The sequence below is a fragment of the Galeopterus variegatus genome, unplaced genomic scaffold (assembly GCF_000696425.1).
Source record: "Galeopterus variegatus unplaced genomic scaffold, G_variegatus-3.0.2 Scaffold1291, whole genome shotgun sequence".
In the NCBI taxonomy this organism is placed as follows: domain Eukaryota; kingdom Metazoa; phylum Chordata; class Mammalia; order Dermoptera; family Cynocephalidae; genus Galeopterus; species Galeopterus variegatus.
Genome location: NW_007727402.1, coordinates 33814 through 55050, shown reverse-complemented (window position 1 = coordinate 55050; position 21237 = coordinate 33814). Strand labels below are relative to the sequence as shown.

The following is a 21237-nucleotide window of genomic DNA, read 5'->3' as shown; positions in this document are numbered from 1 at the left end:
GATATCTCACTCCCATGTTTACTGCAGCTCTATTTACAATAGCTAGGCAATGGAACCAACCTAAATGTCCATCGATGGATGACTGGATAAGGAAATTGTGGTATATGTACACAATGGAATACCACTCAGCCATAAAAAAGAATGAAATTCTACCATTTGCAACAACATGGATGAGCCTGGAGAAAATTATCCTAAATGAAACAACCCAGGTACAGAAAAAGAAATACAGCATGTTCTCACTCATAACTGGGAACTGAATCCATAAATAAACAAATGAACAACAAAGAGAGATAGAAAGAAAGAAACAACAATCACAGTAATACACTGAACTTTTAGAAAACTAGAGGTGGAAAAGGAGATGGGGGTGGCTAATGAGGAATTGGTCAACGGACACAAAGAATGATTGCGTACTATAATGATGAATAAGCTAACTATACTGATCTAATCACCACACATTGTACACAATTATTGAAAATCAACGTTGTACCCCACATGTATGTGTAATAAAAAATAAATTAAAACAAAAACAAACAAAAAAACCAAATACACTTTGTTTTTTGGTAACAAAAAAAAATGGCTGAAAGAAAATTCAAAAAAGTAATTAATTTAAATAAGTTTATTTATGAGAAAAAAACATCTGAACATCAGGTACAGTCTGATCCACATGATCCAACAGTATGTCATAACTCATCCTGGGAGTACTCTTATGCAGTCTGTAAGAGAAATTCCACGTGGAGCATCAGCTGAACATTTATTTATCAAAATTCATAAAGCCATCTAACCTGAATATACACATTACATAATGACCATGATACAGTAATAAAAATACAATATTGAATACTCACTACTTTGTGAGTTGCAAACCACAATATAAACAATTTATATCCCTTTCTAAAAAATGAAAAAATATTTCTATTACAGCCTTATTTCAAACATTTTCAGTTAGATACAGCTTTATATATTTTCACTCACAATAGATAGCAAAAGAATGTCTCCTTAAGTATCTATACGTAAAATATATGAGTTGTTTCAATGTTTACACTTTAAAGTATACTTTGACATATATGAGTCCAGATAAGAGAATGAAACCTTTGCTGTGGCAAAAAACCTGGCTGACGACCAAGACTTGCATAGCTTTCATATTTGGTTAAAAAACTTTGCATCATAGAAGAAAGAAGCAAGGACATAAAGAGAACCATCATTCTTTTTCAATGAAGCAGTCTAATTCCAGAGAATGGGCCTTCCATTTTGAATTCAAAGTGTGTGGTCCTGAAGTAGAATTCTTTCCAGTCCATGGAGCTGCCTGCACTGTGAGGCAACACTTAATAATGAAGGGAGTTAGTTGGAAAGTGTTAACTGAACTACAGAGATGGTCACTGATAAAACAACTTCCTAGAAGTCCTGGGCCCACTCAGGGGTGAAGGGCAGCCAGAACTATCAATACAAAAAAAAATGTGCTCACTGAACTGCACACATAGAGCTTCTAGGAGGGTTAACAGTTCTTGACATAGGTTCCTGGTTGTAGTTTACAATATCTGCCTTCACCACCCTCTGTCATAAAAGAAAACAAAGTTATTATCAAGACATCAGAACATTTAGAAAGAGCTCCTTAAGTATATTTTTATTTTCTGAACTTCAGTGAACTCCTGATGATAGACATCATAAATGAGACGGGAGTTGATATTAAAAGAATCAACAGAACAAACTAATGGGGGGGGGGGGTTGTTTGTTTTAAAGGAGGCAATGACAATTCAGTTCAGTTCAGTGAGTCTTCCCTGGTTTTATGACATTAACTTGAGGTTATCAGAAGCCTCATAAAAAACTGATAAATCAATATAAAGAATTAAACCCTCTTTATAATTTAAAACAAAGGAACTAAAATTAGTCATTCATACATATTTTAATTTGTGGATAAGACTTCATCATTTCAAAGTAAAAAATGTCTCTATTTATTAGTATTTCCATAAGCCATTACACTTAGCATGACTTTTCTTAGAATGTTTACAGCAGTTTGTGAGTCAGTGAGAAGAGATACAAATGTTCAGGAGGACTCACAAATAAAGAAGACTCAGAAATGTTTTGAACAACCAAATTTTTAAAACTTTCCTCACAAATCTCTAATTTACTTCCAAACAGCTCACTGTTAGGTTATGAAAAACAACTCTAACATAATATGGTATATGAGAAATTTAGAAAATTACTTCATATTCATGTTTTTGAAATAATTTAAACCAAAAGACACTTTTAACTCTTCACTCTTTTCCTCTACCCCAAGGAAGGGAATATCTGAAACAATAAATTTAGCAGTATGCCCTAATATTCATCTCTAAGTAATAATTTAAGTTAAGACAAATCCTTTACTGTTTTCAACTCTTTTACTAAGTCTGCACACATAAGCAGACAAAGAAGGGTAATTCAAGGCTAATTTTAAAAATGCTCTTTCAATTACTAGGCTATTTCAGGAAAAATAGTAAGGAATGAATAATGAAATAACTGCCTCAATTCTCCACTTCACTGCACCTATAATAAACACAACCATAAAGAGAAATATGTTTGAAAGTAACTGACATGTTATAATTTGTTCTTAATTTCTTATTTAATTCATAAGTCTCCTGGCAAAGGACCAATTTTTCAAAGATCTGAAATAGGACTTCTGCAATATTAATCTCCAATAATATACAATAATCATCTGAACTTCCCTATTCATAAGAAATAAAGAACAAAATAGCATTCACTGGTTCTCCCCTCCCACCCCTCCAAATTGCAACAATTTATCCATTAATACCTGTACTACTGTACTGCACAGATTCTACTCTGAGCAGAGCTGGTATGTTGATTATCTTCTTCTGGGTACTTCACTATTTCTGCCCTGACAATATGCTGTCAATTCCATACAATGTAAGCAAGACAAAGAAGAAAGAATGAAATTTTTTTAAAAAGACAAAACGGAAACTATGTTCAATGACTGAAAATAGAAGTAAACACAGAAGTAGAAAAAGGAAATTAACACATAAATTTAAACATGTCATAAAATAGCAGAATGTACTCATAGAAAAGGAAAGAAAAGGAACAAAGACCAAAGAAACATTATTCTTTACAATTCCATTTAATTATTGAAATAAATATGTCCACTGAACTTCCCAAATTGTGAGTTCTATTTTTGATATTATAATTACATATAACATATATAATGCCCAGTATTTCAGAAGACTATGGAGAATGATGGGGCTTTTCCATGCTAAAGTGCAGTAAAAATATTAATTCCATTTCCTTTGACAGTCACTCTAAACTGAAAATGTATGGATGAATTATACAGGATCTATTCGTAAGTTGCTGTGAACTAATAGGAAGAGAAACACCTACAGAACTAATTTGCATAAAAGTTAACTGCTTTACTACTGAACTTATGCTGTATGAACACAGAGGAGTAATTATCTTTCAAGGTGGAAAGCGGAATGAAGAAATCAGAGGAAGCTATATGCCATTTGTATTTTTTATATTGAATAATATTTATTACTTGTCCAAGACTTCCTTTTGATGGTCACTCCCCCATGTCTCCCAACCGTAACTTCCATGCTTCCAAATTCCATATAGGAAAAAACAAGTTCATTGGGCCAGCCCGGTGGCACACTGGAGAGTGCGCCGCTTGGGAGCGCGGCGGTGCTCCCGCCGAGGGTTCGGATCCCATGTGGAGACGGGTTCCCGCTCACTGGCTGAGAGCGGTGCGGGCGCAACACTGCGGGTTGCGATCCCGTTACCGGTCAGTAAAAAAGACAAAAAGGGAAAAAAAAAAAAAAGAAAAAAAAACAAGTTCAAAATGCAGTTGTGAGTCACATTAAAAAAAAAAAAAATCACAAAATATAGTATTTAAGTACAACAGCTGTTGCTTTCAAATATCTGCTTTGCTAAATAAAGAATCAAAAATACATTGTCATGTATTTAATTGCTATAAACCTTAGGATAAGAAGACCACATGGGACAAACATGTAAGACCAAGATACTATGCTCCCCAATATTTTTAGATTTGAAACTATGGTGGCTTTTCTATATGGTCGTTTATATTTCAGAAAATCCTTCCTTCATAAAGCAACTACTAATTTATTAACATATACAAAAAAATAAATTAATATGGAATGCTATTTGTGATGACATTTATAAATAAAGTTCAGTAAATGAGAGCAAATGAAAGGATGCTAAGGTATATGAATGTATTCTCCTTGGGTGGGTTCTGCTTAAGTTCTCTAGCAAGTATTGACTTTTGGACAAGATTCATGATTTACTAGGCACTCAGCATGCTGCTATCAACAGAAGCATTACCAACTGCCAAATGAGGAATGAGGGGGGTGCATCAGTGAAATGTTGTATGACATTATCTGACCTCTCCAAACCTCCTGATCATTTCATACCGAACTATGCGTTACAGTGAAGAGAAGGACTTTTCATAATCAGTAAGCAACTCATTAATCCAAGAAAATGTTGGTTTAAACCCTATCCTATAAACACAACCAGGTTACTGACCTGTGCTCAAGACATTTTGGTCAAAGCACTGACAAACGTAAATGAATTGGGTTTTCATCATCTATTTTCATCAAATTAATGAAGAATTAACAAGGCAGCATCTTTCTCAGAGGCCTTGACTGTTTTACATAAAGCTGTGTACAGTGTTTCCCAACTGAAAGCCATAACCAAAGCTCTGCAGATTAAAAACTTTACTTTCTGTGAATAGAAAAACAATTTCCATGTCAAGTAGTTCATAGTATGTGGTTTCACCATAGTTAGCTTGTTTACAAGCCATTTACTGATACTTTCAGGAAAAAATTTTACCTACAAAACACCGAGCTTTATTTTTGGAGCACAAAGAACACTCAATTATACTCTGCTATTAGTCAACGATGTGAAAATAATGAAGCAGCCCTAAAAGGAAAGGAGCTCAACTCTGATTTTTGTCAAATAGCATTTTCAAGTGGATACTGGAAATGGAAGTGATAGTTCTCCAGTGCGGAAACAAGAAAGCAAGTTAGGAGTTGTGGTAAAAAGGTATAAGTATAAATGGGATCTTGGGGAGACACTAAAGGTAAGTTTGGTCAATTGTGCCAATTGTGCTTTAATCCAGATGGGAGTAACATAATTACCTCTGTAAAAGCCATAGTTTGTCATGTCCAGGATATGATGTAAACACACCCTGAAGGCTAAAACATATGTCACTATAATTCATTCAAAGCCAATCACTATTTTAGGTATTGTAGACATTTAGATAAATACTGCATAAGAAACTAACATGGAAAACAGAAAACTATTAAAGAACATTCTGATTGATATATATTCAAGTGTAACAAGATTGTAGATTACCATCTAAAGCATGCATATAGCATGTTAAAAAGCACAACACTTTGTACATAGTTGGGGCTTAAAAAAGCTTCTCCTCCTTTTCCATATATATATATATATATATATATATAATGGGCCATTATATGCTGCCAGTAACATTCATAACTTTGAACAAGTTATTTCACCTCTTCAGTCTTCACAATCTCCTAATATATAAAATACAAGGTTTACCTACATGGTCTCTAAGGTCCCACTTGGTTTTAAAATTTTATAGAAAAATAAATTTTAAAGGTGAATAAGAAAAAGAAAAAAATGGAATATGATATGGAAATCCATTAAGCAATGCTTGACATCTGAGGGTTAGAATGGTATGTACAAAATTAGTAAATATGTTCTTCAAGGAAAATAAGTGGTGTTCAGGATAAGAAAGAAATCCTCGTACAGTGTCCCACGTGGCACCAGGGCTCAGTCTTAGGCCCTGGAGGGAAGCTCCCACAGCCACCAAGGTGAGCCGAGACCCACGTGGCACCAGGGCTCAGTCATAGGCCCCAGAGGGAAGCATCCACAGCCACAGCAGGTGCCGAGGTGAGCCAAGACCCGTGTGGCACTGGGACTCAGTCTTAGGCTCTGGAGGGAAGCACTCATAGCTGCAGCAGCTGCTGAGGTGAGCCGAGACCCCCAGGGCACTGGGGGCTCAGCCTACAGCCACAGATTCCAGAACAGGAGCCAAGGTGGTGTAATACAGTCACTGCCACACCCACTGTCACCTCAAGGATAGTTCACCACCACAGTACCAGCCAGGGCCTCTACACAGGCAACCTGCCGCTCACTTGACTACATTAATATAAGAAGAGTCACCAGTAGAGCCTGCAAACAGAGGAAGAAATCTTTATCTTCATAGCCAACCCCAGAGAAATAGAAGAAGCAAGTCCTTTACCAGATGACCAAACATCAACAAAAAAATACTAGAACTACAAACAAACAAGAAGACATGACACCACCAAAGGAAAACAGAAATGATCAAATTTCAGACCCCAAAGAACAGGGAATCCTTGAAATGTCTGAAAAGGAATTCCGATCAATGATCTTAAGAAAACTCAAAGAGATAAAAGAAGACTCAATTAGAGAACACAATTAAACAAGAAAAAGTATCCAGAATATGAAGGAGGAAATTTATGAAGAGATTAATACCTTTAAAAAGAGTGTAGCAGAACTCCTAGAAATGAAAGAATCACTCAGTGAAATAAAAAACACAACAGAGAGCTGAGCAGCAGGTAGAGCAAGCAGAAGAAAGAATTTCAGATCTTGAAGACGGTCTTTTCGAAAATAACCCTGATAGATGAAAAAAAAAAAAAAAAAAGGAAAAAAGAACTAAAAGTAATGAAGAAAATCTAAGAGAGATAGCAGACAACATTAAGCGCTCTAACATCCAAATTGTAGTTATTGCAGAAGGGGAGTAGAAAGGAAAAGGTACTTAAAACCTATTCAAGGAAATAACAACAGAAAACTTCCCAGGTGGAGGGAGAGTTGCAGACCTTCAGATCCACAAAGCTCAAAGGTCCCCAAACAGATTCAAGGAAAAAAGATCCTCTCCAAGACACATTATAGTCAAATTTGCAAAGCTCAAAGACAAAGAGAGAATGCTAAAAGCAGCAAAAGAAAAGCATCACATTACCTATAAGGGAACCCCCATCAGACTAACAGCAAACTTCTCAACTGAAACCCTACAGGCCAGAAGAAAGTGGAATGACATATTCAAAAAGGGAAATATATATTCAGTAAAAGAAAAAAACTGGGGCCGGCCCGGTGGCGCACTGGATAGTGCGCCGCTTGGGAAGCGCGGCGGCGCTCCCGCCCGAGGGTTCGGATCCCACATACGGACCGGTTCCTGCTCACTGGCTGAGCGAGGCGCGGGAGCAACGCCGAGGGTTGCAGTCCCGTTGCCGGTCCCGGTCCGGTACGGGGGCGACACTGAGGGTTGCGATCCGTTGCCGGACACGGAAAAAGACAAAAAAAAAAAAAAAAAAAAAGGGGGGGGCCGGGCGGGGGGGGCGGTGGATGGGGCGCCGCTTGGGAAGCGCGGCGGCGCTCCCGCCCGAGGGTTCGGATCCCACATACGGACCGGTTCCTGCTCACTGGCTGAGCGAGGCGCGGGAGCAACGCCGAGGGTTGCAGTCCCGTTGCCGGTCCCGGTCCGGTACGGGGGCGACACTGAGGGTTGCGATCCGTTGCCGGACACGGAAAAAGACAAAAAAAAAAAAAAAAAAAAAGAAAAAAACTGCCAGCCAAGAATTCTTTACCCAGCAAGGCTCTCCTTTAGAAATGAGAGAGAAATAGTGTATTTCACAAACAAACAAAAATTGTGGGAGTTCACTACCTTACAACCAGCCCTGTGAGAAATTCTCACCTTCATCTGGAATCTGAATAATGATGATCACTATCATTAATACACAAGAAAGTGCAAAACCCACCATTAAAACAAAAATGTCAGTAAGAAAGAGAAAGAAGCTAAATCATTCCACCTTAAATTTCCAACTAACATTGAAGAAGAGAAATAAAAGGGGAAGTAATGATCAAAAGATATTTAAATCATCTAAACAAAAAGCAATCAAATGACAGGAATTAAACAATACCTGTCAGTAACTACCCGAAATGTGAATGGATTAAACTCCCCATTCAAAACACACAGACTGATTGATTGGATTAAAAGGCTAGACCCAAGTATATGCTCTCTTCAAGAGACCCACCTCACCTGTAGAAACACACATAGACTAAAAGTTAAGGGATGGAAAAAGATATATCATGCTAATGAAAACCAAAAGCAAGCAGGAGTAGCATTCTTATATTAGATAAAACAGACTTTAAACCAAAAAACATAAAAAGAGACAAAGAAGGCCAGTATAAAATGATAAAAGGATCTATCCCTCTAGAAGACATAACAATCATAAATATGTATGCACCCAACAGTGGAGCACCCAGATATATAAAGCAAACACTTTTAGATCTAAAGAAAAAATAGGCCCTAATACATTAACAGTGGGTGGCCTGAATACCCATCTCTTGGTATGGGTCAGATCTTCCAGGCAACAAATCAACAAAGAGACACAGGATTTAAACATGTTAGACCAACTGGACCTGGCATATATATACAGAACATTTCACCCAACAACTAAAAAATATACTTTCTTCTCATCAGCACATGGAAAGTTCTCCAGGATAGACCACATATTATGTCACAAATCTAGTCTCATCAAATTTTTAAAAATTGAAATCATTCCAAGTATCTTTTTAGACCACAATGGACTAAATCTGGAAATTAACAACAAGCAAAACTCTAGAAACTATATAAATACATAGAAACTAAACAATAGGCTTCTGAATGACCTATGGGTCCGAGAAGAAATCAAACAGAAAATCAAAAAATTTCTTGAAACTAATGAAAATAAAGACATATCATACTAAAACCAGTGGGATACTGCAAAAGCAGTACTAAGAGGGAAATATATTGCAATAAACACTTACATCAAAAGAATGGAAAGACTTCAAATAAACAACCTAATGCAACACCTCAAAGAACTAGGAAAACAACAATTCAATCCTAAAGGTAGCAGACAGAAAGAAATAATTAAGAGCAGAACTAAATGAAAGAGACCCCTCCAAAAAAACCAGACAAAATCAATGAAACAAAAAGTTGGTTTTGTGAGGAGATAAATAAAACAGACTAACCATTACCTAGGTTAACAAAAAAAAAAAAAAAAAGAAGAGAGGAGACCCAAATAACAAAAATCAGAAATGAAAAGGGAGACACTGCAACCAATACCACAGAAATACAAAGAATCATTAGAGACTACACAACTGTATAACAACAAATATGAAAACCTGGAAGACATAGATAAGTTTCTGGACACATACATACTACCCAGACTGAACCAAGAAGAGACAGAAAACCTGCAGTTAGATTGAAGCAGTAATCAGCAGTCTTCCAACAAAGAAAAGCCCAGGTCTGGATGGCTTCACAGCTGAATTCTATCAAGCATTTAAAGAGAAATTAATACCAATTCCCCTCAAACTGTTCCAAAAAACTGAAACAGAAGCCACTCTCCCAAACTCATTCTATGAGGCCAACATAACTCTGATACCAAAACCAGATAAAGACACAACAAAAAAAGAAAATTATAGGCCGATAATCTTTGATGAACATAGATGCAAAAATCCTTTACAAAATATTAGCAATCAGAATAGAGCAACATATTAAATATATATATATACCATGATCAAGTGGGATTCATCCCAGGGATGCAAGGATGGTTCAACATACAAAAGTCAATAAATGTGATACATCACATCAACAAACTCAAGAGCAAAAACCATATGATTATCTCAATAGACACTGAAAAAGCATCTGACAAATTTTAGCATCCCTTCATGATAAAGACTCTCAACAAATTAGGTATAGAAGGAAAGTATCTCAACACAATGAAAGGCATCTATAACAAGCCCACTGCCAGTATCATTCTGAATGGGGAAAAACTGAAGGCTTTTCCCTTAACAGGAACAAGACAAGGTTGCCCACTCTCACCACTTCTATTTAATATGGTATTGGAGGTAATAGCCAGAGCAATCAGGCAGGAGAAAGAAATAAAGGGAATCCAGATTGGAAAAGATGAAGTCAAACTGTCCCTATTTGCAGATGACATGATACTATATATAGAAAAACCTAAAGACTCTATCAGAAAACTCCTAGAGCTGGTTAATAATTTCAGTAACATTGCAGGATACAAAATAAAAGCCCCCAAATCAGTTGCATTTATATTCTCCAATAATGAACTAACAGAAAGAGAAATCAAGAAAGTAAGTCCATTTACAATAGTCACAAAAATAAATAAATAAATTACCTAGAAATCAATTTAACCAAGGAGATGAAAGATCCCTACAATGAGTACTACAAACCACTACTGAAAGAAATTAAAGAAGACACAAAAAGAAAGACATTCCATGCTCTTGGATTGGAAGAATTAACATTGTGAAAATGTCTATACTATCCAAAGTGATCTACAGATTCAATGCAATCCCCATCAAAATACTAATGACATTCTTCACAGAAATGGAAAAAAAACAATCTGAACATTCATATGTAACAACAAAAGACCCCGAATAGCCAAAGCAATCCTGAGCAAAAAAAATAAAGCTGGAGGCATATCACTACCTGACTTCAAATTATACTACAAAGCTATAGTAACCAACACAGCATGGTACTGGCATAAAAATAGATACTCAGACTACTAGAGCAGAATAGAGAACCCAAAAATCACCCCTCAGGCTTACAGACATCTGATATTTGACAAAGGCAAGAAAAACACAACTTGTGGAAGAGACTGCCTCTTCAATAAGTTGTGCTAGGAAAACTGAATATCCATATGCAGAAGAATGAAACTAGACATGCATCTCTCACCATATACTAAAATAAACTCAAAATGATTAAAGACTTAAGTATAAGACCTGAAACTGTAAAATTACTAAGGGAAAATATAGGTGAAACACTTCAGGAACTAGATCTGGGCACTGACTTTATGAATATGAGCCCTAAAGCACAGGCAACAAAAGAAAAAATAAACAAATGTGACTATATCAAACTCAAAAGCTTCTGCACAGCCAAGGAAACAATCAACAGAGTGTAAGGACAACTTACATAGTGCGAGAAAATTTTTGGTAACTATGCATCTGACAAGGGATTAATATCCAGAATATATAAGGAACACAAGCAATTATACAGTAAAAGAACAAATAACCCAATTTAAAAATGGGAAAAGGAGCTGAATAAACATTTTTCAAAGGAAGACATACAAATGGCCAACAGGTACATGAAAAAATGCTCAACATCAATAGTCATCAGGGAAATGGAAGTTAAAACTACATTGAGATATCACCTCACCCCAGTTAGACTGGCTATAATCATAAAGATGGAGAATAACAAATGCTGGCATGGGTGTGGAGAGAAGGGAATGCTCCTTCACTGTTAGTGGGACTGTAAGTTAGTACAACCATTATGGAAAACAGTATGGAGTTTTCTTAAACAACTACAGATAGATCTTCCATACAATCCAGCAATCTCACTTTGGGGTATATACCCAAATGAATGGAAATTATCATGTTGAAGGGATACCTACACACCCATGTTCATCACAGTTCTGTTTACAATAGCCAAGATATGGAACCAACCTAAATGTCCATTGATGGATGACTGGATAAGGAAAATGTGGTATATATACACCATGGAATACTACTGTGCCATAAAAAAGAATGAAATTCTCCCATTTGTAAATATATGGATGAACTTGGAGAAATTTATGTTGAGTGAAAAAATCAAAGCACAGAGGGATAAATACTGCATGTACTCACTCGTAAGTGGGATCTAAGAGAGAAAGAAGGACGGAAAGAAAGACCACAGTGGTGTGTTGGAGTTGCAGAGGGACAGAGCACACCTAGAGATACAAAGTGGAGTGGGGGAAAGGGGGGTGGTGAGGGAGGTCGGGGATAAGTGGGTGGGGGCACGGGGTACAATTGCAATTTGTGTTAATGGGAATGCTGCCAGTATGGATCTGGTTGTCACATCTTGGGCAGGAGTGGTGACCATCTGCTTTTCATGTCATGAATATGCATAACCAATTTTAAAAGATTTGCATGGTAAGAAGAACTGAAATTCCTTGAGGGCTCCTAAAGGAAGGTCAATATTGAGATAAAACTGAACAGCAGGGAGGGCCCTTAGCATCAGGGGTAAAATGGGCTCTTGTGTTGTACAATTACATGCTAACTAAGACTGAACTAAAATCTTAAGTGTGCCTACTATGTGCCAGGCCCTATGTTAGACACTCATAAATAGTATAAAAATAATCTGAGGGGAAAATAAGGAATATATATTTTTAGCAAGTTTAGTGAATATCTCAGATATGACAGAAATTTGGGGTACTAAGAAACAAATGCATACCCAGTTTAAATCAAACATTTTATTAACTGCCAAGTAAAAATATCAAGGCTTAAAAATGTATTAAGAACTCTTAACACCAAGTATATATGGCAAAATCTTGCAATTCAGACTGAAAGAGACAAGATACAGGACTATGTATTTTCTTCACAAATTATGTAATGCATTATTAAAGAGCTGAATGCTGGACTTCCTAGAGAACAGCAGTTGCAAATTTATTTTTCCCCTAAGCGTTTGACTACTTTACAAACAAGCAAACAAACAAAAAAAATCTGAATAACCTGGGAAAGTAGAATGCTTGTTAGCAACAGTCCCAATTTTTACACTACCTTAGAGGCAAACAGCTGGGAGAAGAAAGGGAAGACTGCATTAATGATGCAAATGAAACTATTAAGCAAATTGGAAATTGTGAAAAATGTATCTATAGTGTACCTAATTGTTGAAAAGCATGCCTGATCCATTTATTCTAGAAGCTCCTTGAGAAAAGGAACTTTATCTTATCTCTATATCCCCAGATTCTAGTGTGATCTCTGGCATAAAGTAGACCCTCAAAATATGTTTGCTTGATTAACATACTACATTTACGTTCTTTTCTCTCTTCTCCTTTTCTTTCTTGCAAAGCTTGCAAACTATGATGATAACTCATTTTACAAGACTCCCAAACAGGAGCAATGTAGGGTGGAACTAAAATAGCAGAATCCTTTAAATAATCAGTAAATGGAAATAAGACTAAAACCTCATCATAAATATTTATGTAACAAACTAATTATGTCAATTTCCATGTAACAGTGAGCCTGCCATTTAACTCCTTCTCTATAAAACAATACAAAGTACATTCAAACACTACTTCAAATCCCCTGAAGAATATTTTAAGTGTCATAAGAAAAACACAAAAAACATGCAATATATGTATACTATCTGAAATTCCTTGTATTCTCAATGAACTTTCAAAAATGATTCCACTGAAAAATATCAATTGTGAACTCAATCATTTAATTGGCAAAGGCACCAAATTCGTCAGGTTCAGGAAAGGATAACAAGGCTTCCAGCTATACACAAAGAATTCCGACAAACATAATAGAGGAGCGCTCCAGTAGTTTGAATTCACCTTCAATGGAATAAATTAAACTCCACAAACAAACTGAAGACAGAATTAAATCTCAAAGCATAATAAACAAGGTGTGGTACACTAGGAGGGTAGAGTGCTGTGTAGTTAACACATTCAATATTTCATCAGTTAAAATATGCCTGGAGGTGAAGCTCATCTCTAAAGTCCAAATAGTAACTTTGTTACTCTGTGACAAGAGAACTAAGAATATTGATAAAGCTTCTTCAACAAACCCACTGTCAATATCATACTGAATGGGGAAAATCTGAAAGTTTTTCCCATAGCAATGGGAAGAAAACAAGGATGCCCACTCTCACCACTCGTATTTAACATAGTATTGGAAGTACTAGCCAGAGCAATCAGGCAAGAGAAAGAAATAAAGAGTATCAGATTGGAAAAGATGAAGTAAAATTGTCTCTCTGCAGAAGACATGAGCTTATATATCAAAAGCCTTAAGACTCTACCAAAAAACTCTTAGAGTTGATAAATGATTTCAGTAAAGTTGCAGGACACAAAATCAACATGCAAAAATTAACAGTGCTTTTATACTCCAACAACAAACTAGCAGAGAAAGAAAACTAGGCATTTCTCAAAGGAAGACATATAAGTGGCCAACATACACATGAAAAAATGCTCTACATCCCTCGGCATCAAGGAAATGCAAATCAAAACCACATTGAGATATCATCTTATCCCAGTTAGACTGGCTAATATAAAAAAGACACAGAACAATAAATGTTGATGAGGATGCAGAGAAAGGGGAACCCATCTTCACTGCTAGTGGAACTGTAACTGATGCAGCCATTATGAAAAATTCATGGAAGTTCCTCAAAAAAGTACACATAGAACTACCACATGATTCAGCAATTTCACTGCTGGGTATATATCCAGAGGCATGGAAACCACCATGTCGAAGGGATACCTCCACTCCCATGTTTATTGTAGCTCTATTTATAATAGCCAAGATGTGGAACCAGCCTAAATGTCCATCAATGGATGACTAGATAAGGAAAATGTGGTATATTTACACAATGGAATACTACTCTACCATAAAAAAGAATGGAATGAACTTAGAGAAAATTATGTTACATGAAATAAACCAGTTACAGAAAGAGACATACCACATGTCCTTACTCATAAGTGGGAGCTAAAAAATAAATAAATGAATTTAAAAAAAGAAAGAAAGAAAGATATAACAATCACAATAATACACTGAACTTTCAAAAGGAGAGAACAGAACTGAGGTTACCAGAGGTGGGAAAGTGGGAGGGAGATGGGGATAAGGGAGGAATTGGTAATGGGCTATGAAAAACGATTACATTGTACAATGTTGAATATACTAATTATCCTGATTGGAGCATCACAAATTACACACAGGTAGTGATACTCAACTCTGTACCCCACAGATATTTACAATCAACTATGTTACAATAAAGAAATAAATATTATAAATAAATAAATAAAAGTAGCAAATTTCCAGAGTTAAAATATTTTGATCAAGTCATAGAAACAGCCACATTGGTATACAATTTTCAATTGATATCTGCTCTAACTGCTTTAAAACACATACATACACTAAGAGTGACCATGAGAATAGTCACATAATTCTAAAATAATTTTTTTAAAAATGTAAGGATGAGAATAGATAATTACATGTTTTTAGCTGAATGGGGTATGGGTGGTGTGGAGGAAATTGAGGAAAAATGTAATTAGTGTGTTAATTCTAACCAAATCACTTCTAAATGTGAATTAGCATGCAATTATAGTGGTATTTTTAAGTTCTTGACTGCTGGTATTCACATTTATTTCCTAGTCTAAGAGAATTGTCTCGGAATAGTGAAATAACTCAGAAATCCTCAATAATTAGTAAAACTACTAAATTAATAAAATAATATCAAGAACCAATATCATTACAATAGAAGATGCTTTAAAGATAAACGGAATAGCCCTGAGAGAACTTAAATAAAGGTGTATGAAACAATATGGTCAGCTCCTTAACCCATTAATTAACCATTGACATGTCTTTTATTAATCCTTTTTTTTTTTCCCAACAAAAGGGACAAAATGAGGTTTCAAGGTTATCATAATTTGGCAAAAAGTTAACATTGTTCATCTTTTGCAATAAACACTGATTCATACACACAATCTATTTACAAGGCTTCAGGTATATGTACAAAGAATGCATAAACGGGAAAGGATTCATGAGTGAAAATGAATGTCTTTTAAGAAACCCATTAGTTTTTTAAATACAAAGTTCAAGATAATCACCTGTGACTGTTCTATTTCTGCTTTGTTTAATTTGATTCCAAGGATTTCAGCAGCAACTTTCTGAAAACACAGGAAGACCTACATAACAAAAATAAGTTTAAATGATTTAAAACAGGCATGCTTAAGTTACCTTCAAATAAATTGAACCTTCTAAAAAATGATAAACAGTAAGAATTGAAAAAAATACAATGTAGCAGATGATTCCAAAAATAACTTTATTTGTCAAATATAGCAACATTATAAATGTTATAATTTTTTTTAATGATTAAACTATAATTTGAAAATTCATGCAATTCACTGAATTAGTCTAAATTTACATTTATCTCTAAAAACATACATTTTTAAAGATTTAACATGACAATTATAGCTACTATTCCAAAGAAAAAAAATCTATACTACCTTGTTTTTTTTTTACTGCCAATTCTATGTTGGTCTTTTGGCCTGGCTTTAGTCTATCTTAAAAGGTCTTACTTTCCAAACTTCTAAAAATCTGGTGGCTCTCTTATCAACTTTTCAACAAACTCTATCTCTCGAGTAAAACAGTTTGATACTCTTTACTGTATCTTATCAGTTCAGAGTAAAGAAGCAATATAGTCCATTATAGTTAAACAAAAATCTACAAATACTTTTCTATCAACAGGCTTTCACACATAGCTCATGTCGGGTCCACTATGATTTCTAAGAGCTTCAATCCTGACATTTACTGTAGTATAGTTTATCTTTGCTTTATAAGCATCCTACCAACTTCTTATCCCTACTCATAATTACTAACTGAATATTTATCACAACTTTACTAATTTAATTTTGATTTATAATAGAAAAAAGAGATACATATCCTTGAAAGGCTTATGCATTTGTAACCAAAAAGCATACTATATTTTAGTTCACTGATAGTCAATGTTCCAAGAACAACAGGAAAGCCAGTGTGGTGGAATGGAGAGAAGGAGAAGGATTTTAAAAGAAGATGAGCAAAGAGATGAAGGTTATACAAATCATGTGGGATCTGGTAGCTACTGGAAAAACATCAGTGTTTACTTTGAGTGAAATGGAAGCTATGATAGGAGGGTAGCCTGATGTGACTTTTATTTTAAACAGACTGAGGTGGTTGTTGTATTGAGCATTCACTATAGAAGATCAAAAATACAAAAAGAGAGGGCCGGCCAGTGGCACACTCGGGAGAGTGCAGTGCTTGGGAGCGCAGCGGCGCTTCCGCCGCGGGTTGGGATCCTATATAAGATGGCTAGTGCGCTCACTGGCTGAGCGCGGTGCGGGCGACACCAAACCAAGGGTTGCATCCCCTTACCAGTCACAAAAAAACGACAAAAAAAAGAAAAAAATACAAAAAGAGAAATCAGCAAGGAGACAAATGCAAGAGATTATGGAGGCTGAACCAAAGTGGTAGGAGTGGAGATGGTAAGACACAATCACCAGGTTCTGGATATGTTTTGAAAGTAGAGCCAACAGGACTTAGTGACAGACAGATGTGGGTTGTGAGAGAAAGAGAGGAGTCAAAGATGACGCCAAAATTTTCTTAGCCTGAGCAACTGATGGAATAAATCTGTCATTTATTGAAGTGTGGAATATAGTGCGAGATTTGAGGAGGGAATATTAATAGGTCAGTTCTGGATGTGTTAAATTGGATAGCCTATTGACATCTAAGTGGAGATGCTAAGCAGGCAGTTGGATATATGAGCCTGGAGTTCAGGTAAGAGTTCTTAGCAAAGCCATGAAACTAAATCAAGTCCCTAAGAGAATAAATTTAGAAAAAGGGATATTCAAGGACTGAGCCCTTGAGCACTCCAATATTCAGAGGCTAGAGAGATGAGAAGAAATTAGCAAAGTAGACTGAGAGTTAGTGAGGTAAGAAGAAAACCAGTTGGTGTAGTATCTTAGAAGCTAAGTAAAGAAAATATTTCAAAGAGAAGAGAGTGATCAAATATTTTATATGTTGCCACTAAATTAAGTAAGAAGATGACTAAGAACTGACTATTGGATTCAGCAAAGAGGAGGTAATTGGTAACTTTGATAACAGCAGTTTGGGTAAAATATTGGGGACAAAAGTCTATTGTAACTCTTCAAGAAAAAAATAGGAGGAGAGGAACTGGAGACAACTCTTTCAAGACATTCCACTGGAAAGTGGAGGAAAGAAGTAAGGCCATAGTTAGATAAAAATATGGGATCAAGAATTTTTTTCTTGTTTTTAATATAAGAGAAGTCATAATATTTTGTATGGTGATAGAATTATCCAGTAGACAGAAAAAAAAATTGATGATGCAGGAAAGAGAGGGAATTGCTAAGGCAACATCCTTGAATTATTATGCAAAGAGAAATGTGGTAACTGCATGATGGAGAAGCTCACCTAGCTAGGGGCATAGATCACATAGTAACCACAGAAAAGATAGAAAATACAGGGATAGATATGGGGCAGGAGGCTTGTGGGTTGTCTTCTGTTTGTTTCAAATTTCTTACAAAATAGGAAACAAGGATATCAGCTAAGTGAACAGGGGAGGATGTTTTGAACATCTGAAGAAAGAAGAGAAATTATGAAACAATCATTTATGTAGAGATAATGGAGGGGAGAGATGATAGATGGAGAGATGACAGACTAGGGACATATAGTATAATTACTGAACAGCATTAAGGGTCCTCTTGAGGTTAGTGATTATGAACTTAAAGTGAAACTTCCAGCATGCCTCTGTGTTTTTTCATGTAGCCAAAGAAAATTTCAAGCTTGGTTTAAACTAGAATTAAGGTTTAGCCAAGTGAGTCTTGCGAAGTGAAAGAGGGGAAAGGGAATCGAGGGCATATAAATGGCAATGATTTTAATTTGTCCTGAGATTAAAGTTAAGAAGAGAGGAAAATGAGGACATAAGAGAAGGTCAGGGATTTTGAAAAGGTGTTAGGATCAATGTATGGCAGGTCCTGCTAGGGTTGAAGAATGATTGGTTAACTCAGGGGTATGAGCTGGGAAGACAGAGGATGGTTGGTGGTCAGTGATAAGGATGTCTGGTATTGAGACAGAAGGGTTGCAGTGACCTGCAATGACAAGATCTGTGACATGCACAGGAGGAAGAGGCTGAGGAGGAGTGGAGAATAAACAAGGATACTGAAATCACTAAGAATTATAACAAAGGTAGTATTGAGAAAGCCTAGACCTCAACTCCTCAGGCAATGAGGGGAAGTAACCTGCAGTAAGTCTTGTGATTCCACAAGAACAAACCATTTTTAAGTAGCATTTAAAAAGAAAACAATGAGGTTTTTAACTGTGGTTAAACAAAAGTACACAAAAAACATTAAGTGGTTAAACACACAGTAAAATACTGGATATTAAAAACATTCTCAAGTGGCAAAAACTTCTGGGAAGACAAGTGAGGTAGCCCAAGCAATCAATGAGTTTATCAAGAAGTACTGATACTGTATTTTTAAAAATAGAATGTGTGGGTATGTGTCCATGTTCACATTATCCTGGGGAAAAGGGTTCCAAGAGGCTGATTTTTAAATGAGTCTCACCACAAAAAAGATTAAGCACCCTTTAGATAACTGAATATTTATCCTAGGCATAAAAACTGTGGAGGATATCATAAAAGAAAAACCTTAAAAGATTAAACCACAGAAAAATTTCAAACTTCTTTTGGTTAAAAAAAATGTCAAGAAAACAGTCAAAAAAGTGAGCAGAGGGAAATATTTGCAAACACTATGACAAATGGCTGTTATCCCTGACATAAAAATGGTCATAGAAATTTTTTAAAAGCAATAAAAAATTATCAAAAGGAACTAAGCAGAAAATGAATAGCAAATAAAGTTCCTTAAATTTCAAATTCAATTATAATCAAAGAAATTCAAATTTAAATAGTAAAGTTCTTTTTTTGGCTATTAATTTAACAAAGATTTAAAAATAAATAAATAAATCCTGAATTTAAAAATGAATACAGCAGTATGGCAATCATACAATGCTGGTGATAGTAAAATTAATTTAGCCTTTAGGGTGGTAATTTTGCAATATGTTTCAGTCCCCTTTCAAGGAATCTATCTAAAATAAATAATCAAAATATCAAAAGCTTATGAACAAAATTTTACATTAGAACAATACATCTAAAATTTAGAAAGAACCTACATGTCCAAAATAGGGAAATGGTTGAATAAATTTTTGAACATTTATTTAATGAATTATTAAATCTATAGTAATACTAAATAACATGGGAAAATTTCCTACAAATAAAAATATTAAGTAAAAAACTAAAACACAAAATTATTTCTATATTATTTTAATTTTTAAAAATAAATATTTATTGTGGTTAAGATGGTGAGCCCTGGAGTGTCACTACTTGGATTCACAAATCCTATGTCCACCATTTATTAGCTGTGTAACCTGGACCCCATTACATAACCTAAGACTCATCTATAAAATGGATATAATCAGAGTTGTACAGTGCCTGTTACAGAGTATGCACCCAAAAAATACACTCTGCAAGAAGCAGCAGCACTAGTATTTGTGAACATCAGAAAAAGAAAACTAGAAGGAATCATATGAAGTAAAAATGATCATCCCTGGATCCTGGGATTATGGGAGATGTATATTCTTTTTAATTCTCTTCATTTTTAAGTTCCTTAAAATAACCATAAAGTTATGTTAAATGAACTATAAAAAGTAATATAACCAGAATAAACATATTATGTCTAAGATATTTTATGTCCTCAACAGGAATTAGTTTGCTCAAAAAGTTAACTAATGGAAGTATACCTCCTATGAAAGTTCGTAAAGGAAAGTAAAACAACACTTATAGTTCACAGAATAAATTATTTTACTTACAGAATCTCCTGTCTTGGCTGAGACAAAGTGGCTACTAAAGCCATTTTCCTGGCAAAACCGTAAGTGTTTTTCAGGTTTTACTGTTCGCATATGCTCCAAATCAACTAGAAAGGTGTTAAAGAGAGAATACAATTCAATGTTAGAGTCAATCAAAGCATTTTTTAATATTTAAATTTGACTTACTTTTCAATGTTATGTCCCAGCTTAGACACTAGCTGTGTAATCTTGGACAATTTATTTTATCTCTTCATGGCTCAGTTTCCTTATCTGTAACTGGGAATAATAAACACACCTATCTTATATAGAGTTCTTAGAGGATTAATCCATGTATAGTGCACAATGGCTGGCACGTAAGTGTTAAAAAAAAAATGAGCTATCACTATTATTGTCTACACAGGATCATACACAAAAAATGCTCAAAAATATCTCAGTATAGCATATTTAAACATGGTGATAAATTGAAGGTGAGGAATACTTACCCAAGCATATTTGCTTTGAAACAGTTTAATTACTTTTATAATTAGAATAGTTCTATAATCTCTATAAATTAAATCTCTTTAATGTCAACACAAATACATAATTTTCTGCTAAAAGAGATCACTATTACGTTGCACATATACATTAATTTATTTACAGTCATGATTTAATTTCACAAAGATATAGTTCAGCTGCTTTCCAAATCTAAAGAATCCATTTTGAGAGTAATGGGAAAGGATATATTTCCTTGAATAGTTGTAGGTG

The 21237-nt window shown here is 35.2% G+C and overlaps 1 protein-coding gene across 1 annotated transcript; it reads right to left on the bottom strand.

The window, feature by feature from the left end:
• Positions 1-598: 598 nt before the first annotated feature.
• On the bottom strand, positions 599-20696 carry LOC103593171 (ras-related protein Rab-28). Its single transcript, XM_008576116.1, has 3 exons — positions 20497-20696; positions 15687-15764; positions 599-1551 (listed from the first exon to the last, which is right to left on the bottom strand). The coding sequence occupies exons 1-3, from the start codon at positions 20584-20586 to the stop codon at positions 1459-1461; spliced, it is 261 nt and encodes an 86-aa protein (XP_008574338.1). The 5' UTR covers positions 20587-20696; the 3' UTR covers positions 599-1458.
• Between the last annotated feature and the right edge of the window lie 541 nt (positions 20697-21237).

Excerpts from the sequence above, each read along its gene's own strand:
- LOC103593171 (XM_008576116.1), bottom strand. The coding sequence starts at position 20,586 with ATGCGAACAGTAAAACCTGAAAAACACTTACGGTTTTGCCAGGAAAAT. Across the intron at positions 15,765-20,496 it reads CAGCCAAGACAGGAGATTCT|GTCTTCCTGTGTTTTCAGAA; the intron begins GTAAGTAAAATA and ends TTTGTTATGTAG. Across the intron at positions 1,552-15,686 it reads CAGAAATAGAACAGTCACAG|AGGGTGGTGAAGGCAGATAT; the intron begins GTGATTATCTTG and ends CTTTTATGACAG.